The sequence below is a fragment of the Poeciliopsis prolifica genome, unplaced genomic scaffold, assembly GCF_027474105.1.
Source record: "Poeciliopsis prolifica strain line A6 unplaced genomic scaffold, Auburn_PproV2 SCAFFOLD003, whole genome shotgun sequence".
Taxonomy (NCBI): domain Eukaryota; kingdom Metazoa; phylum Chordata; class Actinopteri; order Cyprinodontiformes; family Poeciliidae; genus Poeciliopsis; species Poeciliopsis prolifica.
In genome coordinates this window covers 9,312,882-9,333,610 of record NW_026562378.1, presented here as the reverse complement: position 1 = coordinate 9,333,610, position 20,729 = coordinate 9,312,882, and the positions used below count along the sequence as shown (strand labels likewise).

At 37.1% G+C, this 20,729-nt stretch overlaps 1 protein-coding gene across 1 annotated transcript; it reads left to right on the top strand.

Moving 5' to 3' along the window:
- Positions 1 to 10,260: 10,260 nt before the first annotated feature.
- LOC129358206 (adenosine receptor A1-like) lies at positions 10,261 to 20,504 on the top strand. The gene is made up of 3 exons (XM_055027097.1): positions 10,261 to 11,091; positions 14,288 to 14,582; positions 15,489 to 20,504. Exons 1-3 carry the CDS (start codon positions 10,688 to 10,690, stop codon positions 15,870 to 15,872), a joined length of 1,083 nt encoding a protein of 360 aa, XP_054883072.1. The 5' UTR covers positions 10,261 to 10,687; the 3' UTR covers positions 15,873 to 20,504.
- The last annotated feature ends 225 nt before the right edge of the window (positions 20,505 to 20,729 follow it).

The following is a 20,729-nucleotide window of genomic DNA, read 5'->3' as shown; positions in this document are numbered from 1 at the left end:
AATCTTTCATGTTTAATGCTATTGTTGTTTCAGGAAAGACATCTAAAAACAGATGTTTGTAATATTTTTGCTTGAACGGGAGTCGTGTCTCCTGGCTACATTTCATAGGTCGTTCATGCATTTTTACCTTGTAAGGCAAACCAAAAATTTAAATTAATACAGTAACAGTTATTAAAGGCATATTAAGTATTATGTGAAACAATGATTGCTCTTTGCTCTTGGGGGTTCTTTTAAATATCAGGTGGAGAGGGCAAAATAAAAACCAAAGGACAAATTCATTTTAAGGAATCGACGCAACACTAACCTATAAAATTGATAACATAAAACTTTTATTGTTTTTAAGTTCTGCCATACAGATTAAATATCAAAAGACCTTCCTTCAAACTGCTGAATGTCAAACTTTTTGACAAGCAGGAGCACAGTCACTCAGAATTGGTGTCGGTCTTGTGTAATCAAGATCTGTGAGGTTGACTAACAAACTGCTGCAAACCGGCCATCTGACTTCTCCTTTAACCCAACAGAGTTAAGAAGATGTTTTTCTTTAACCAAGTAAAAAAAAAGACACAAAAAATGAACATAACCTGCAATTTCATATTTTGCTCACATGCAATTTTTGCCACAAGCCTTCACGCACACACTGCCCCTAACTTCTAGGTTTCCAATCTTCTCTTCATCCTCGTTGTAATCCCACACGGTGCAGTGACCTGTCTCCTGCTCCTCATCTGTGAAAATTGAGGGGAGAATGAAGTCACAGATGATAAGATAGTAATTTAAAAACCCCTTCAAGTGATAAGAAAAAAAAAAAAACAGGGATGTTTTAAAAGTAATGTAAATGACATGCTTTCTCAGACCGTGTGAATAAACTCCTGACCTTATGAGGTGACTTTGGTGTGAAGTTTCGGAACATATTTCTGTAATTCTGTGGCTCTGTGGGCAGCCAGTTCATGCTTTGTGAAACTAAACATTGTAAATGTAACAGCACTTGTTAATTGCTTTTGATATGGCTGATTAGTCACTAATGGACTTGCTGATTCACAGACTACAACTGATGTGAAGTCACTTCCACAGTACACTGAGTGCTTTTTATTTATTTGAAAATTGACGAAGCTGTGTGAGCTAATATTTGTATTTTCCACTTTTGGTATTTTCCCACAGGGGCTAGCCAAGATAAAGTCGCAGATATAACGAGTAGAATTCCAGATCCTGGACAAAACGGAGAGGATGATGTGTCCTCTCAGAATATCTGAAGATCTGAAGAAGGCATATCTCCAAAATATTAGTTTACACCATGAAAAGTTGGATAATTGCCAATGACAAGTAGAAAATACATTTCAATGAGAATTTAAATTAATTTAACCATTTATGGACATCAGATGTGAGAAATATGAAACTGTTGCATGAATACTTTTGAAACATTTTTTGAAAACGCATCACAGACTAATCTAAACATGAGATAAAGAGGAATGTTTTCTGTTTGTTGTATAATAAACATTGTATAATGTTTGTTATACAAATGGGAATTATGAACCTCGTGGGATTTGGCAACAGGGAGTGCTTTGCTCTATCACAGCAATCTCTTTGAAGGTCTTGAATTCAGAGACATGAGAATGATGGTGTTTCAGTCTTTTCTGGAACAGTGAAACATTAAGACAGTTTGCACAAGAAAGCGAAGACATTGTGAAATAGGAAATACATTGTGTGGTTCCGCATGGTAAATATTGCGACAGTTTGCTTTAATAAAAAGTATGCTTGCACAGCATTTATAGTTTCTCTATTCTATGCACTTAAATAAAGTAAAGATAATAGACCATTCTCACTTTTATGTGTTTTTGAGGAGATATGTATGCAGTCATTTAATCTTCTTTCAAGCTACTTAATGGGATAGAATTTTTAGTAATGCATGTTGAAATATTCTATATAATTTTGTAGAATATTCAATATTTTCCATACATGCCATTTTTCACTTTACATCATTAAGACAATTGCAACTTTATATTGTTACCGTGCAATACTCCTATTCATTCCATTTGATCTTTTTGTTCTCACTAAAACCAGGAAGATAGTGTCATGTTCTGTGTTTTTTCTGTGTGTTCATTTTGAGTTGAGATTCTATGCTGAGGTACACTGAGAACGCAATCTATAATCCAGGACTCTGGACTCTGGACTCATTCAGAATGGAAGTAATTTTACTGTCCAGCTGCTAAGGATATATTCATGGATTACCCCACGCATACTAGGAAGCCCGGGGGAATTTATTTGCTCATGAGACTTTTCCAGGCTGACATTTCTTGATTTTTTTTATTAGTGATTTCTTTCACCATTTGCCTTTCAGTTCCCACTGAGCTTTTTTTTAAATGTCATCAAAGCAAGACAGTTTTAAAATATGCATTAATGCACAGTAGTGTGAAACAACTGATTTCTGTAGTTTTTGCATTTTTGCCACACCTAGCTTTTTTAGACCATGAAATAATGTTATTCAATTATGATGATGAGTGAACAAAAAGGCATCTTTCAAATGTGTATTTCTTTCCTCAAATGAAAAAAAAATCTCATAATACAATAGAGGTTAAGATCTCAAAAACTTCTGAATTATGACTGGTCAGTCTGTAAAAGGTCCCAAAACTTTTTTGTAAAAAGGTTTCGAAATGCCAGTACATCATAATAAAAGCATTTATCCACAAAAAGAAAAAAATAGAACAGTGGTGAATCTTCCTGGGAATGGCCAGCCAACCAAAACTTTTCCAAGAGCTCATTATTGATTCATTCAGGACGTAACAAAATAACCTAAAGGAGCATCTTATGAACTGCAGGCTTCACTTGCCTAACTTTAGCTCAGGGTTCATAATTCAACATTAAGATTCTGGATGAATGGAATCACATTCATTGGAAAGTTCCAAAGCAAAAACCAAGAAAAAGGGAAAATGCTTTGCTCCTTGCAGATTGTTTGCGGCCCTTAAGCATCATAATCACTCATTTGTGGTGTAATGTACAAATTCTCATCCCAAAACTAAAACACTTAATCAAATAGATGTAAAAAAATGTGTGCTTTAGATACTTGGAATGATCAACTAAGTGCTGTAAATTGCTGTCATTTGTGAAGCAGCAGGAATACTACTTTAACTTGTGCACATTTTGTTAAATTTCCAACTCCGTCTCATAAAGTTCTCCCTCCTCTGGGTCACCAAATGAGCTGCATGCGATATGGAGTCACTCCAGTCGCAAAGCGAACAATTCCCTCCATTTAGAGCTGGCGAGGCTTGATGAGGAGCTGCACGTTCTCTCCCTAAATTATCATGCTTCAACAGCCACCACAGATTCAACACAATGAAGCCCACTGGGAGCCAGAACACATTCAGAGGGCTTATGAGGGCTCATTTCCCATTTTATTCTTTGAAAGTCTGACATTATGGAAAACATAGTGCCCTGAAAGAGCATACTCTGAACTTTTGTGCATTTGATCAGGTTACCACCACAAATAATGTAATTTACAGATGATAAACCAACACAATGTAACAACATTGTGAAGTTGATGGAGAATGATCCAAGACTTTCAAATGATTTGCCAAAACAAATCTGAAACTGTGGTGGGCATTTATATTCCCCCTAAATCAACCAAGTTACCCTTTTTTCATACATAGAAGCAGGTGCGTGCAGAAAGGAGGAGCGGAGGGGGATTGAGCCCTTGCCCCTTTTATCCTTGATGCCCCTAAAGCCATTTTTGAGTTTTTTTTTTTTTTTCAAAAACATTGTTTTCCAATTTTTTATTATTATTATTTTTAATCTGTGTGTCAGAAGGCCAGCAATAATATTGGGCTAAATATAATAATTTTGGAAAATAAACTTGTCTGGCTGCCCTCAGTTCAATGACTCTGAGGTTTTCTGCCTCCATGTTGTTCAGACACCGGGTCCATAGTGAGGAGGGGCGGATCTGTCCCTCTAACTATCAAATTATGGGCAAGAATATTGTTTTATACACTGGTTTGTAAATAAAAATGTAGGTCTGATGTTGACGTTAGAAAAACTTTCTATTTATATTTTTGTAATTGTCCTCGCAATAGTGGGACAATACCCGCCTCGCCCCTCACAGACATTAGTGAAATAGCAGCAAATTTTCTTACTTCATAACTTCATGACCAGCAACCTTCTCTCCTCTGGTCTGTTTAACATATACAGTCTCAGATCAACTCAACTCCAGGACTATCAGCAGCAGAAACAGCAACTTTATACCTGTTGGGGAAAATATAATGCTTTGCATTGTCCCCATATGATGGGAATGATATAGTAGGATCCAATTAGATTCTTGATTAATATGGGTTGATGTTATGTTGTTGTACAGTGTTTTAAGATCTTGTTCAATGTGCCCTTGTTCAATGTGCCCTTTTTTAACTTTGAGCCCCTGGCCCTCCAAAGGTCTCTGCACAGCTCTGTATAAAAGCTGAAAGTTTTGCTCTTTTTTCTTTGTGAAATTGAGAAAGCTTGGTAAAAATGGGCTGCAACATTTGTAAACATAAATTTTCTTGTCTTCAGGTCTACAGATTTTCAGCTGTCCTCAAGTTTTGGTCTTTCTTGCGCATGATGATCTTTACGATCCTCGCAGCAGGCTGTGTGAGTCATTGTCCTTCTAGAAGTTGAACCTGACCCCATCTCAAGTCTATTGCAACATCTTAAGAACTTTTCTTCAGAGATTGTCCAATATTTAGATCCATCCATCTTATCATTAGCTCTGTGGCACCGTCATTTTTCATTATGGGATTGGTGTAGTCAGAGAGGTGTGAAACATTGCCACAAGTAACATTTTGGAAACCAGAAACCTTTCTCCCTGTGTTTGTCGTGTTTTCATAATTAGATGTGGCAGACTGTGTTGAAAGAAAAACAGGCTAAGAAACAAATTCAGGTGTTCGAGTTGGTGATTGGTAGAATTGATATTCACATATGCTCTCCATGCTGTTCTCCTCTCTGAGGTTTTGCCATTTTTCCTTTTTTTATTTTATTTTATTTTTTTTGCAAAAAAAAAAAAAAAAAAGTCTAACTCTCTAGGAGCGTAAAACTGGTAGAGACTCATCCCAGTTCCATCTGTCGTCACAGCCAAAGGAGGTTCTACAAAGTACTGACTCAGGGTGGACTGTTTATTTAACCCACTTTTTTAGCTTTTTAAAGAAAGAGTTGAAAACAATTTTTTTTTATCCATCTCATGATAATCCCAACAATAAGGATCTTTTTCTTGTGATACAAGAAAAAGAAATCTGTAGAAATCTTAGCCAAATAAAAACAAAAAAGCCCATAAAAAAACATTGCAGATTTTAGGATCGCCAATGACTGCATCAGCTTTGAACACAGAGACTCACTCTTGCTCAAGTCAGCCGTATAACTCAGGATGTGATTCAGTTCCTGTTTTTATTACCCTTATGTAGTCATGATTGTGCTCTCATTCCTTTACGTTCACCTCTTGAGTCATTAAGAGGTGAACACTTGGACTAGCATAAAAAAAAAACATATGTTCAGATTCAAATCAAGCGAATTTTTTGAACACCACAGGATCTAGTTGAACACCACAGACCACAGTTTGCTCTAGATTGACAAAATAATGATAAAGTTATCTAATGCATGCTAGAAAATGTACATCAGCCAGTCCAAGATTAAATCATCCAGAGTTTTCTTCCTGTTTCGGCTGCACTTCTCTCTGAAAAAAAGCCAATATGTCATTAATTGAAGGATTGTTTCAGTCTTCCCTGCTAAACAACACCATTTATCTTGTGCAGAAGGTCACTACTACATAAATCACATTGCAATGACCATTCATCCTGAGAAGATAGTTGTTTCAGCGACAAAAACAAAAATTATTCAAATGTGGGGGAATATTGACTGAGTGAAATAAGTCCACTCAGCTGTGGTTTAGCTGACTCTCACATGAAGATTTACATTCTGAAGCAAAGGTGGGACTGTGCAACTAAATATAGAGAAACAATGTTAGAGCTCTATGCAAAAGCCTGAACATGACAACATTCAGAGATTGTAGGCAGACTACACTTTGAAAACAGCACAAAAAATTGCAAATGGGAGAAAGACGTGGCAAATGGAAAGAAAAACGTTCAGCTGCATTCGACTGCAGACAGTACAATCATTACAAATACTATTTCTCCAGTTTGAAAATCCTCTGTTCATATCCTGGCTATGAACTGACTGTGTGAAATTTGCTAACTCTCCCCATGCATGTATGACTTTTCCTCCTTTCAAAGCCTAAAAACAAGCACGATGTGATAACTGGCAGCGCTGAAGAGCTCTTTGCTAAGTCAGGCCAAACCAGCTTTATTTAAAAAGCAAAACACCAAACACTGACAAAGGTTTTGAACATGAAAGCGATGATGAACATGAGAGCATGGCAGTATGTCCTCTGAGTCCCTGTTTCCTCTGTGTTTCAGCAAACTTATTTTCTCTGAAGCGATTCAAGCATTCCTACTATTTATTTTTGAATACACCCATTTCTAAGGACAAGACAAGGTCATGGTTCTGACATTTTTGAGTTAAAAATTTCACTGCACCTAATACTTTAAGGTCACTGAAGACTTTGAGGCAGGTCAAGCCAGAACTGCCTAACTAATTTATCATAGCAGTAAAAAAGCACTCATGATGGTTGGAGAAGATGTTGTGCATGTTGAATTAAAATTTAAAAAGGCTAAAAAACAATGAAATCCTACCTGCAGTAGAAAAACTCAACAAAAAGAGCAAATCTTTCATGAAGCCAAAATCACCAAAACCAAAAACCTGGCTGTGGTTTAATCAAATTATTTTATGAAGCGTTGAACTGCTGGCACTCTCATACCGTCATTGGGCAGTGACTATGCAGAAGGTAATGATTATTTACAATGGACATAAAGGTAAACTGTGAAAATATGCAAAAGAAATTAGATTTCTGCATGTTAAATGCACTCATAATCCCCCTGTTTGTTACATCTTATCAGATATTAAGCAAAACAATCAATCAACCAATTACATCACATTTAGGCATTACAATGTGGTCAAGATGACTTACTCAACTTCAGTCAAGCTTCAGAAATGGGAAGGAGGAGAATTTATAGTTTGAGCATGGGACAATTGTTGCCAAATAGGCTGGTCTGAGAGAAAAGATAATTGTTGCTCAGAAAAAATACTTTATACGACTAAAACACGCAGAACACACTGCTCAAAGCGAAACACATAGACTTCGATGGAAACTGGCTTATCAGAATAGACCACACCGGATGTCACTTCTGCCTGCTAAAAACAGGAAACTGAGGCAACAATTTTAAAATGCTGATCTCAGAAATGATCTTGCTGCACTTTGCACCCCTTAGTACCAACTTAGCATCATTTGAATCTCACAGTCTACCTGGGTGTTGCTGCTGATCAAGTCCCTTCTTTTATATGATTACAACATACAGTGAATTCATTATAATCCACTGGTTTCAACAGTAAAAAAAACAAACAAAAAAACCCTCTTCATTCATATAGTAGAGGTCCAGCCAACAGATCTACTGCAACAATGTGTTGCAACCATGTCAATGTTGACAAAAAATCTCAAATGACTTTTTTAGACACTTTTTTAGACCTTGAAGAGTTAGTTATGTCAAATCTGAAAGCAAATCTGGATCTGACCTGGTAAAAGAAAGGTGTCTAAATAATAAAGATACAGTGAGTTTATGTAAAGAATGAAACTTGTCAAGCACTTCCAATCAAATTATCATTTAAAAAGTAAGGCAGTGTAAAAAAAAAATTGCATTTAAAATATTTTTGGCCTAAACTCCACTTTAATTTAGATGATGGCTTGACACAGTTCTAATCCCACCTCTCACCTCCAATTCCTGTGATAATCGGCAGCTTTTGTCTAAACAACCATGCAAATTTGGTGGTTTGAAGTTTGAAGAAGTATTTACAAAATAAGAGGTCAAGACCAAAGCAGAGGTCAAGACCAAAGCACCATCATAAAAGGAACAACAACATGAAGATATTTCACTTACCTTTCAAAAGGCTTTATTCATTCTAATAGAGCCATTAATTCATTTCTTAATCTATTGGATTGATTAGGTAATTTTTACTTTTACACCCAAAAGAATAAGTCCAAAGGACTCGTATTGAATCATCTAGAATTGTTTTGTCATCTTGGCTAACTAAGAAACTGCATCGTTCTGTTTTTGAGTATAAATCGAACTGTTATTAATGGAGAGTCCAATGAGTGATTACAAGAGGAGATTTTCTCTTATAAACAGAGAATGCAGAGAAGGCAATCTGTAAGAAGTTCATTTACTTGAGTAAAAAGCAAAAAATAAAATAAATGGTTTACTTTAGATTTTAATATGTTTACATGTATTCACTTTTCTGTTAGTAAGCTACTCAGGAAGAAAACACTTACATGTTTTATTTTTAGCGTCTGCTTCACACAGAAAGATCACTGATGATGTATTCCACTTTCATTTTCTGTGAAAGCTAATACTGGCTTAATGTAAATAGTGTTCATCCGGTGTTTTAAAGGTTCACAAAACAGCTAGCTGCCATGACGCTTTTGGGTCTGACATGGTCTTGGCTTTTCTCCAACTGTGAATTTGTTGTAGACAATTATAACAGGTAAGACTGTTTCAACAGCACCCGTTTCAAAAATCTTTGTGTATACTTTTCGCTCAATAAGAAAGTTCTTTGGGGTTTCCAGTGCTTAGGCTTGAATCAGAAAAAAAACAACCAAACTCTAATCGTTTTCAGGATAGTCATTGTCTTGAAGGTGAGGGAAGGGAGCAATGTCACAAAGTGTGCCCAAGATGGCCCTCGTTAAAGAAAATTGAGATGAATTTGTGAATGTACCCATTCTTCATGTTCCAGCAGACTTTTATGTACTCTAATTCATATGCTTCTCATTTGCATTTTATGTTTATTTCTGTGCATCTGTCTTGCAGCAGAGTGCACCTGTTTTCTAGTGATATCCCAGATCATGTTGTCCAAGACAGTCTTATTGTCTCTCTGCAACATAAAACACATGACCATCTGTCTTCATCTCCTGTCCTTTTATTGTACATCCTCTCCAGAGCATTTAGCCCTCACAGGCTTTGAAGTCTTCCACCCCATCCATCACACAATAAAGAAAGCTCCTATACACCATTTGGAAGTCTGATGGTTTGACACATAGAATACCAAAAGTGGTGTATTTTAATTCATCATTTCAAATGAAAATAATTTATCTACTGTATATCATTTCAGCATGGCAATAATATGTTGCATGAATAGGTGAAACCTGAAATTTTGTAATTAATACATGTAGTCATTATAATATTATACAATGATTTTAAATCAAATAGTTTAATTCATTAGTCTCCAGTCAAAAACACCCTAATGTCTGGATGATCTGAACAGAATCTCGGTCTCTTCCTACTTCCTTTTGGTATTTGCAAACAAACCCTTCAGTTTTTTGGTTCTCTAGTGTTTTCTTGCATTACGGCAATAATCCAACATTTTAATGTTAAAAAAAATAAAAATAAAAAAATTTATTATTATTACATTTGTGTTTAATTATGGCCTTTTTTATTCACCCCCTTGGATGTTTCACATTAGATGAACCTCCAGTGCCTGCTACCAAGCAACCTCAGTGCATGATGCTGCCATCATCCTGCTTTACGATGGAGATGGTGAGTTTTTAGAGATATAAAATGTTCTGTATTGCCCAAACAGCACTGTGATTACCAAAAATACTTTTTTTTGTGTGGTTTCATTAGACCCAAGAATGAGCCACCAAAGCTTTTGACTCATTCAGTGGTTGTATTGCAGGTGTCTTGGTGGCCCTACAACCATTTCTTAAAGATGGACCTATGAGTATTTATGATGAACTCACACACATCAACATGTAACTTCCATTTCACGCACAAAAATGCTGCTGACTTTCCTTAGTTTGTTCTCTTTTAAATGAGGCTCATAGCATTGAAGGGGTGTGAATATTTATGCAATCGGCCGCTGTAGCCTACGTATATATCAGAGCACTAAAAGGATGAAGCATCCAAGGCAGATGTATAGTTTTTCCTGGGAAAAGTAAATGCTTTGCTTGTAAATAATTGACACGATCATGCATTTTTAGAGTGGGATGCACCTGCCATGTGAATCCTCCCGAAGACTTAATTTGTCCACTCCCACAGAGGGAAAGTTTCAGTAAGACATGTGACTTTGCACAAAACAAGAGAAGGACTTCTAATAATGTGGTCTCTCCATCTGAGCGTCATCATATTCATTTAGGAGGATCATAAAGAGGAGAAAGACAAAACATTTTTTTTTTCTTTTTAAAGACTGAGGTATAAAAACAGAACGCAATTACTGAAATGACTCAGACACTTTTTTCGGTCTCCGGGGCTGGACACCGGGTGTTTAAGATGCCACATCTGTTAATCCGCTCTTTGGGGATCTGTCCATGAGTCACTTTCTTCTCCGGTGCTCCGTCCCGCTCCTCAGCCAGCCGACGCGGCGCGTCGGGGTGGAGTGGAGGGGAGGTCACTTCTTTCTCGGAAACCGATGAAGTTTTGCGTCTGGCGCGCATCCAGACTGCGCGTCCTGTACTTGCATCCTAAATAATCCTCCGAGCGTCAGAGTTCTTCTTCTTCCCCTTCTTCTTCTGTGTGACTTAAAAAAAAAAAAAGAAAGAAAAAGAAAATGCGAAGCTCAAGCAGGGGTGTCTCGGTCGATGCCCACAAACTCAAAGCGGGCTCTCCTTCGACGTGTTCACGCTGAGCGCACCTCCGACCGGGCGTCTGTGACCATGACTTCGGCTCTGCCTCTCTACATCGGAATGGAGGCGGTGATCGCCGTGTCCTCGGTCATCGGCAACGTGATGGTCGTCTGGGCTGTTCGCATCAACCGGTCTCTGAGAGACACCACGTACTGCTTCATCGTCTCTTTGGCCTTGGCTGACATTGCGGTCGGGGCTCTTGTCATCCCGCTGGCCATAACCATCAGCATCGGGCTCCAGACGCATTTCTACAGCTGCCTGTTGTTCGCCTGCACGGTGCTCGTCCTGACACAAAGTTCCATCCTGGCGCTGCTGGCCATCGCTATTGATCGCTACCTGAGAGTCAAAATACCCATGAGGTAGGCCTAAAGGTGAATTTTCACTATAGTTTCTAAATACATTGTCTCATGTGTCTGGTCTGGAGGCTTTGTGTCTGCTTGAACCTATAAGCGCGCTGAGGATTCTCCCTCCAGGGTTTCCTTTTACTCCTGCAGCTTTGTGTAGTGGGTGCCTTTGGATTTTTTCATTTTATTTTATGTTTTTCTTTGTTGTTGTTGTTTTAACTAAAACATAATCTGATTTCACGTCTTACATTAGAATCCACATTAATCACAAATTTAGATTTTAAATTAATCAAATTCTTAGAAGTTTGTTTCTGATTGGAAATGAGAGGTAGCCCATGAAAAGGTAATAAAACAAGCAGAGTCAGTTAAAAATAAGATGTAATCTTTCTGTCTATGTTTATACGCCCCTATTTCATGGAAAATTGACCAACATGATGTTTTTGCGGGGATGTTAATTATTAATCTTTGAGGATGGAATGCCTTCTTGCCATCTCCATAATCTTTAGCCCAGTCGATAGACTTTATATCGAACTTAAGACAGGTTTTTCTAATATCGTTCATGCACAAGAAATCTAAGGAAAGATTTAAATCACAAAAACCTTTAAGCTTTGCTTCAAAACTCGGCTCAGTCACACAATTAAAAGCCTTACATAAAAAAATAAACAGATAACAAAGCACAACTTCAGATCAGCACTATTGTTTTACAACTCTCGTGCTTCAATATCATCTAAAAAGTACAAGGTAGAGGCTAAAAATTATTTCATAGTACTGCCTATTTCATAAATACAGATGAAAAGAGTCTATATTTATCAAAATGATTTTCGGAGAAGATTTTAAAGCTTGGTGCCTAATAATATTTTGCCCTCACATATTCGTATATTTTTTATAGAACTGCCAATGTTGAGCCACTGGACAATCAGCCAGTAAAAGGGTCTGTAAGAGAATGCATGACTGGTCAATATGCTCACGGTGGATGCTTCTTAGACTGTGTAATTTGTCAAGCCAGCAAGCCAACACACACATGGAAGGAAATGGGCCTGTGCACAGTCCGGCTCTTTCTGGAAAAGGACATCAGTACAAGTTAAAGTGACATTAATCAGGAAACATTTCTAATTTATTGGCCATTATGTGATTACTGATGGTCTAACTGTTCTGGGCTCTGCTGGACATCTCTGCCTGCTTAGGATACGTTGGGAAATTATACAAACAAATTCCACAACAAATTGAAAACGTATTGACATCAGAAAACTTAAATAACTAATATCTTTGTTAGTGGTTGATTGCATAAACTTGTGCCCATATCATGTACGCAATTTTAAAAAATTATCTTCATGCCATCTAAGATCTATGTAGTCTTTCAATCACATTCACATTTCAGTTTTGAATGAATTTTATTTAGCCATAACTTGAACCAGAAATTGATTCCCCCTCCTCGTGCCTCCCTTGGTACTGTGGAGGGACACGCTTTAAGCACTGATTGCTTTTTATAGCTGAGGTGTTTGTATTTGTTGATAAGGTTGGCCTGAGGTTTGAAATTTGTTTCTCATGCTTTGCTGGTGAGCTTGGAAAGGATTTACAGGTGCTACACAACAACTGGAAACCCTGAAGAGAATCAGTGATGGACAGAGAACAGTTAGAATCTAGACAGCCATTTTTTTTGGCTGATGGTGAGCTTATTGGTATGCAGCCAGAGAGCAGCAGCTTTACCAGCAGCTCCAAGGGTTGGGCTCCACTTGTGGAGTTAAAAAAATATATATATTTGAGTAGTCCTCCTCCAGCCACAATCTCTTTTAACATCCTTTAATTATTTTGTCTTGTGAATGTGTTCACTCCTTGTCAAGGAAGACAAGTGTTGAAAAAGATAAATAACACATTTTTTCAGAAGTTTGTTTTTGGCCAAGTGAGATTATCCAGACAGCATGCAGCTGTGATAAGGAGGAGAAATACTCCTTATTGCTCCTAATATGTACGGTACTCATGTTTGTCAATTTTTTCCTTTTTAGCACAGATGAATAATAAAAAAGCGCAAGCTCATGCAGGATCACGCAGGACTTTAAATTTAAAAAAAGGAAGTTGTTCTTGAACACCAAATGTTGTGCAGATTAATAACATTTTTAGGAATATTTGCAATTTAGAAACACAACAAAAGGAAAAGTAAAGACATGAGTTGCTTTGCCAAAAACAAGGATTCTCTTCTGCTCCATTAAATATAAAATTATCCACTGCTTTCTAGCAATTTTATTTATCTATTTTATTTAATTAATTTAGTCATTTTTAACTAAGTAAAAATAACTGTTGTTGTCTGAGTAGAGAATTGTGAGCATCAAAGAAAGATCAGCGGTCCAGAGACTGCAGTTTGAGACAGAGTGCTCTAAAATATTCATATCCTTTTTTGTCACTGAAATGAAAATGTTTTAATAGTGAAAACAAATTCCTGTGGCTATTTGTCTTCCAAGGTTGTTAAATTAAGAGGTCAAGAATTTGTTTTACAGTCCAAGGCAAATTTTCCCACACCCAAAAAAAATCACAGTGGATCTCAAAATTGTACAAAAGTGTCAAATTGCTGTTTTTATTAAGTGAAAATTACATGATAGATAGATTCAAAATTGCACTGGATAAATGGACACATAACCTTTCACTCTGATTTAAAAGGTGACTTATTATGCTTCATTCAACAGGTCAGGGTCGATGTATGGGATATATGAAACATGTTCATTACATTTTTTATACAAAGTCATTGTTAGATAAAGACATTTTAGGCTGGTAAATTCTGCCTATTTTGAGCTCCTATCAGAATGATCTGCTTTAGAGCCTCTCGTCACTTTAAATCAGCTGCTGGTGGCCACGCCTCCTCCGCTCCCCCAACTCAATGTTTACACCCCCAAAAATGTGCAGATGTGCAATTACACGACCATCAAGAATGCAGCAAGTGGTTTATGGATGCAGCAAGAATGCATCCATAAAAAAGCACTTGTCGTTTCCAGCAGTCATTGTACAGCTGTAAAACCAGCTGACCAAACGTGCTGGAGCTCTGTTTGGGTTGCTTGGTGAAGAGCATGGCTTGGCTGGGATTGCTAGATAATAGTGGAACAGTGCTTGGGCTGTTTTTATAAGTACCTGAGACGAAAATGAACTTGTAGAAATTACAACAGTTGGGTATATCTTGGGTACAATCATTTGAGTACAATTCTCACCTTCTTTTTTGTCACAGTTACAAGCGAGTGGTGACCCCTCGGCGAGCTGGGACAGCCGTATTATTGTGTTGGCTGGTGTCCATCATAGTGGGCCTCACGCCAATGTTTGGCTGGAATAACCTGCAGTTTCTCCTTAAAAATGGCACCGTGACCACTGAAGAGCTTGTGGTGACCTGCGAGTTTGAGACAGTCATCAGCATGGACTACATGGTCTACTTTAACTTCTTTGGCTGGGTCCTGCCGCCTCTGCTGCTCATGCTGGCCATCTATGTGGAGATTTTCTACATGATCCATAGACAGCTCAATAAGAAGGTAAGGCTTGATTATTCATGCAGGAATATTTTGTTGAGTATTTTTTTTTTCTTAAATCAAAAAACCCTTACTCTTTTTCCACATATTGTCACATTACAGATTCAAACATTCATGCTTTACTAAGTTTACTTGCCCAACATTCAGCTTCATCTATCTTCCCCTCAACTCTGTCTCTGTTGAAAAAAAAAATGTCACCATGAATGAGTTTTTGGATGGTCCAAAATGCAGATAGGAACTGGGAGCATGGATCTTAATAAGTGTTTAATGAAAAGAGATCAAAAAAATCTCCAAAATTCTCAGGGAATACAGGCAGCCAGGGGAGAACAAACAAAAGACATCAGGGACAAACAAAAGCACAAGGAGCATGGTCAGGGGGACAGGATCTAACAGGAATTATCAGGATCTAATGGGGTTTTTCATCTCTCAGTATGCCTTGTGCAAGCTTTAAATAAAACTTCCTATGACTTTCTTCTTTCCAGTTTTTAATAAAGGTCAAATTTGCACAACTAATAGTTGTCTGGATCAATAGATTATCCCACTGGAGCTGTGGATCTGTGCAGCTCATCCAGAGTTACCATGGGCTTCTTGACTGCTTCTCTGAATAATTTTCTCCTTGCCTGTCAATGGCTTGGTAGTTTTCCAATTGGTCGATTCTCATTTCACTTTTAAGAAATGGGTCACACAGTGCTGTGTGACCCCAACAAAACCCAAATGAAATACATTGAAGTTTTTGGCTGTACTGTCACAAAATGGGAAAAAGTTTGAGGGTTAGAATAGATTAAAAAAAAGAAATTCAAGTGTAACATCAATCAGATTGTTTCAAAAAAAGGATCAACCTCATTGTTGCTTCATCAAGGTAGTGCACATTTACAGTAATGTTTTGTGATTTTCTTAATGTCTGTGAAGGTGACAGCAAGCCACATGGATCCCAGAAGATACTTTGGGAAAGAACTTAAATTAGCCAAGTCTCTCGCCCTCGTCCTTTTCCTCTTCGCAGTCAGCTGGCTCCCACTTCACATTCTCAACTGCATCACCCTCTTCCTCCCAGGCTACAAGATGCCGATGTCCCTCCTTTACGTCGCCATCATTCTCACCCATGGCAACTCAGCCGTCAACCCCATCGTCTACGCTTTCCGCATCAAGAAATTCCGCACAGCATTTCAGAAAATCTGGAAACAGTACATGCTGTGTCAGGACCCCATCGGTCGCCTTCCTCAGCAAGGGAGCAAGAGAGAGAAGAGCCGCGACACGAGGCTCAGACAGAATGATGATGACGATGACGACGTTTGACCTATGGGAACTAATTGTGCTATTGTGTTACTGACACTTTTTACAGTAGTTGTTTACAGAAAGTGAGAGACCTGATGCTCAAGGAGCTGCAGATCCCAGTGACGTTAAGGGTACGGAGAAAGCGGGGCTTTTATGACCAATCTCTTGAACTGAAATCAGTAAGTGCAAATGTGTAGCACATGTGGTACTATAGCATTGTGTACCGTATTCGTTGACTAAAATTACAATTCACGGCCTTTTTCATCTGAAAGAGCTCAAGTCTATTCATCTGAAATCTTTGCTTCATTAAAATGCTTCATTTTGTGGCCTTACGGACAAAAAGGAACTGAGCATTGGATGACTCTGGTGAACTTGTTATGACTGAAGAGAAAGCTTTGAAATGACGTCTGGTGCTTTAAGAAGGTTTACGATATTGGGTGTGTTCTCTGTTGACCTGGAGTAAAAATATCAAATCAGAATCTTTAGCAAAACTTCTGGCTTTATTAATATTACAGTAAAATTGAAATTCAAACTCATTCCGACTGTATTAAAATTTCTTAAAATTATCCACATTTTGTCACTTCAATATTTTATTAAATTCTTTTTTAGAAAAAACAACTGATTAGAGAATAACTTTGAAGGTAAAGAAAAGTTAGAAATGAAACATGAAACAAGTGTTTGAATTTCTTTTACCATAAAAAAATATGGGATTTATTATTTGGTCTGTCATTATAGGGAACATAGTTTTTGGAGACAAAATCTGAAATTGTGAAAAATTAGTTTTAAATGTGGACCAGATGCCAGGAGACTACTGGAAACATTCACACCGAGGCAAACATTATGGTATTTGACATCTTTGACATTCACAAGAGTGAAATCGTTTATCTGTGTATCACACCTCTGTTACGCTTTGTTAGACTGCTTTAACATTAAACTTCAAATGTAAGATAAAAAACGTTCTTGATAGGAACCACACTGCTTTTTAGCCGAGCCTGGCTTCAGGCCTGTTCAGAATCTTGTGCGGAATCTTGATGTTATGAAAGTGAATGTTTTCCCCACCTTGTGGTGCCGGATGGGTATTACAACAGTTCTGACTAAAGTTCCAGAGTGTTTAGATGAACATGCCCTCCTCCTATCTACCCCCCCAAAAATAGATATTAAGAAAATATCTGAAACAGTATTGCTGGGGTCTGAGACCATTTGACTGACAAAATAACTAATCCTACCTAATAACTCTTGAGTTTAATTAGATGTTTGTGGACACAATGCTTACAACCCACAAACACATTGGTCATAGAACTGCAGCCACATCAGAGTTTTAATTAAAGATCAATGCATTGAAAGAAAGCTGGTGCTCCTTCATCTTCTCAGCTCTGTTTGAATGAGTCCTTTCATCCCCACTGCGCACTCGGGCTGGCCGTTCACTGTTTCAAAGTTTACTCTTGATTCATGTGAACATACAGTCATGTCTTTTTAATTAATTTTAGGGATATTTTAATTAGTGTTGCTCATGTAAACTGAATCATAATCGATGCTGTACATTATGCACATGGTAAAATATGACTGCTGACACGAATATTATGTATAGAATTCAGTGTAACTAACTCATATAGGCGCTGGTAGGAGACACTGTCAAAGATTCATCTCACTGAGGGAACAGCTGTGCAGTGACAAATTCACAGCTGTTGTTTGCAAAGAGCAGGAAGTCTGACCTCTTAGCACCTCTTATTTCACCAGCCAGAAAAAATGTTGAGGGGTTTTGGATTTGTAATGCATTATTTGCACTGACATTTTGAAGAATCACAATTTAAACAGATTTATTTTCTTACTTTTTTTTCATTATTTTCTCCATGGATGTCTGTATGACATGTTAAGACAGGCAGTAGTTGTGTTTTTCTCTAAAGGCATGCATAACAGGATTCTGTTATGTGGCAGACAGTGGGTGAATAAGTGAGGGGCTTCTAAGCATGAATGGAGGAAAGAAATAAAACCAAATCTAGAGTTTGTATTTTAGAGTTGCTTCTTAGTAGAAACCTGTTATACACAAGTACAGCTTTTGCACAAGTATTACAGAGAAAAGAAAAACTTTCTCTTGAGCTTTCTAACCTAACAAGACTGAGTATATTTCAAATGCTGCACAGTTTTAATATAATAATGTGTCCATGTGATTACTTTCCTTCAATGTCTGTGCATTTATTGCCCTGCTACATTGCACTGGAAAGTTTTAAGATCAGAATACAACCTCACCACATATATTCAGATTTAACCTTTGAATTTACTGAATTATTCTGCAAGAATCTTAAAAGTTCTGAATCTGGAAGGACACTATCAACGTGTATTAGCACCTTACTACAGTTCAGTTCTTACATAAAAGAGCTTTCAAAGTGAAGTGCAGGTTATCATAAGTTGAGAACTGATAGTTCAAATAAAACATTTTTAAAACATTTGAGATTACAGAGCTTTCATGTTCATGTCTCTCTGTATAAGTTCATCTGCAGTAACAAAATTCTTTGCGAACTGCAGGATGTAGTGGGATGATACAGTACAAATTGAAACATGCAGTGCCTTGTAAATTGATTTAGATCCCTTGAAGATTTTCATATTTTCTTACATTATAACCACAAAAGGTAATATTTCTTATTGGGACTTTCAATGAAAAACTAACACAAAGAATAAAGTGAAAAAAAAAGACATTTTTTTCAGCTCTGAAACTGAAAAAATCTGGAAACTATGTAATTTAATCTATGTGGAAGAAAAGTATAATATGATAACATCTGCATCTTTGACACCACACATTTGGCTGGAGCTACACATCTATGTGGTTTAATGGCCTAGTCAAAGTCTCAAGGTAAATGCAATATGAATCTTTGGCAAGAGAATGATTGAGAGTGAGCTATTTCCAAAAGCAGAAATGGGAAAAGGTCTGATTCTTCAGATGTAGATCATTAGTAGAGCAAGAAATCGATCTATTTGTTACTATTTTTCCAGCAAAATGTAGTTGAGTGTAGTATTCAGTCAGGGTTAGGGTTATTGTGTAGGTGAACAGAGTCACTGAAATGTTTTCTTATAAAAACATTCAAAACTATCTTGTCTTTTCTTTATACTTCACCTTTATGCACAACATTGTTGTACACAGCTTTGTTGCGCTAACGATAAAATGGGAAACAGATCAAATATTTTTGCAGGGTAATTTATTACTGTTATGCATCAAAATTGTTAATTTACTGATGTAAACACTGGTACAGGAGGAATATGTATGAAGTGCCAAGGGATTTGTATTATGTTTCATAATTTATTTGTAGATTATATTTGAATTGAAATTGTTTTTTGGTAAAAGAGAGTGCACATCGAAGTCCAGGGACAGCTTTCTGTTCAACATTATTAAAATGACTAAGTGCTGTGGTGAAAAAATTACAATTAGGTCAAATTTGCTAGACATATTGTTATATGTATTTTATTATTTCTTCTATGGTCCCACTTGATAAAGCTATTTGGGTTACATGTACAAGCTACATGGGAACCACAACTCATTCCCATGCTTTGGATCCCTTATCCTTGCATAAAACTGTGTGTCGTCTCTGCCTGGCAGAGCTTTGGATCCAGACTGGTTTAATTATTGATTGTCTTATGAGTTTGATTATTGATTATCTTATGAGCTCTCTGAGTTGTGGACAATTCATGAATAAAATTGATTGAGTGATTTTACCTGAACAGTGCTTGGAATAAGCACTGTTTTAGAGATAAGCACTGTTACAGAGGTAAACATTTACCTCTATAAATTAGAGGTAAATAATAGGAGGAGATACACTTTCTTGGAAGTATCAAAGTGGATCAGTTCAGTTCACAAAGGGTGAATAATTAATGTTTTGTGAAAAAAGCTCATTGAAGGGCATTGAGACAGCAGGCAGGAAGCATTTAGATGGAAAGGTCTTTATTGCCAAATCTAAACTGAAACAGCTTTGGGATAGGAAATCTGCTGAAACACTGTCAACCAGTTCTTTATTCCACTTGCTTTCCTCTGAACTTATTTTCTCCACAACTGAATATTGAACATGGTTTGCCCTTTATATAAAGATCTCTGTTCCAGCTTGGAGTATTTATTTTTATTTTTACTTTACCTGATAGGTTGCCCTTCTTGTCGATCCACTGCCAACCAGACCTGGAGTATTTGCTGCCTCCAGAAGTGTCTTCACAGTTTCTTGACTTCTCTCACAAACTGTTTCTATCTTGTCCTTTTGTTTTTTTGTTTCCTAGCTGTTAAGTGCTGCTATACTGATGGTGTACATTACTTGGGACAAAAAATATTTGATCTTATTAAGCTCATGAATTATTCTAGCAAGATGTGGAGAGATGAAATATTAGCTTATCTTTTTGTATGTTACAATAAACAGGATAGTTGCAGAATCATTTAACAGGAATGTAATTCTAAGATATTGTGTTGAGAAGATATTGCTTATGGTGCGTATTCTATGTAGACTGACTGTAAATTCAACATACTTCTCTGCATATAATATCTGTGACCAAGCACTTTTTATGCAACCAGATTTCAGTAAGGAATAAGGACAAAACATTAAAAAAAAATATTTTACTGGTTGTCAAGAGTTCAATTTCCACTTACAGAAACATGTGAAATAAACAGACTATTTGTTTTTAGGTACCTGTTATTTTATTCTGCAAAGCAGTCATTTATAAATGTTGTTTGGCCAAATGATAAAATTCCAGTGGTGTGAAGTCAAAATATTCTGATGCCATCATGTGGGCTGCGAAAGCAAATAACCTATCAAGATTTGGGCCATGTGTTTTTTTCTCTCCAGGATCAAACTTGTGGAAAACAGAATGATTCAGAGAATATTCGGAAACATCCCTAAATACTGACGG

What these genes read in the sequence shown, in the direction of transcription:
- LOC129358206 (XM_055027097.1), top strand. Translation starts at nt 10,688, where the DNA reads ATGCCCACAAACTCAAAGCGGGCTCTCCTTCGACGTGTTCACGCTGAG. An exon ending in AGAGTCAAAATACCCATGAG is followed by an intron (nt 11,092 to 14,287) that starts GTAGGCCTAAAG and finishes TTTTTGTCACAG; the next exon opens with TTACAAGCGAGTGGTGACCC. An exon ending in ATAGACAGCTCAATAAGAAG is followed by an intron (nt 14,583 to 15,488) that starts GTAAGGCTTGAT and finishes ATGTCTGTGAAG; the next exon opens with GTGACAGCAAGCCACATGGA.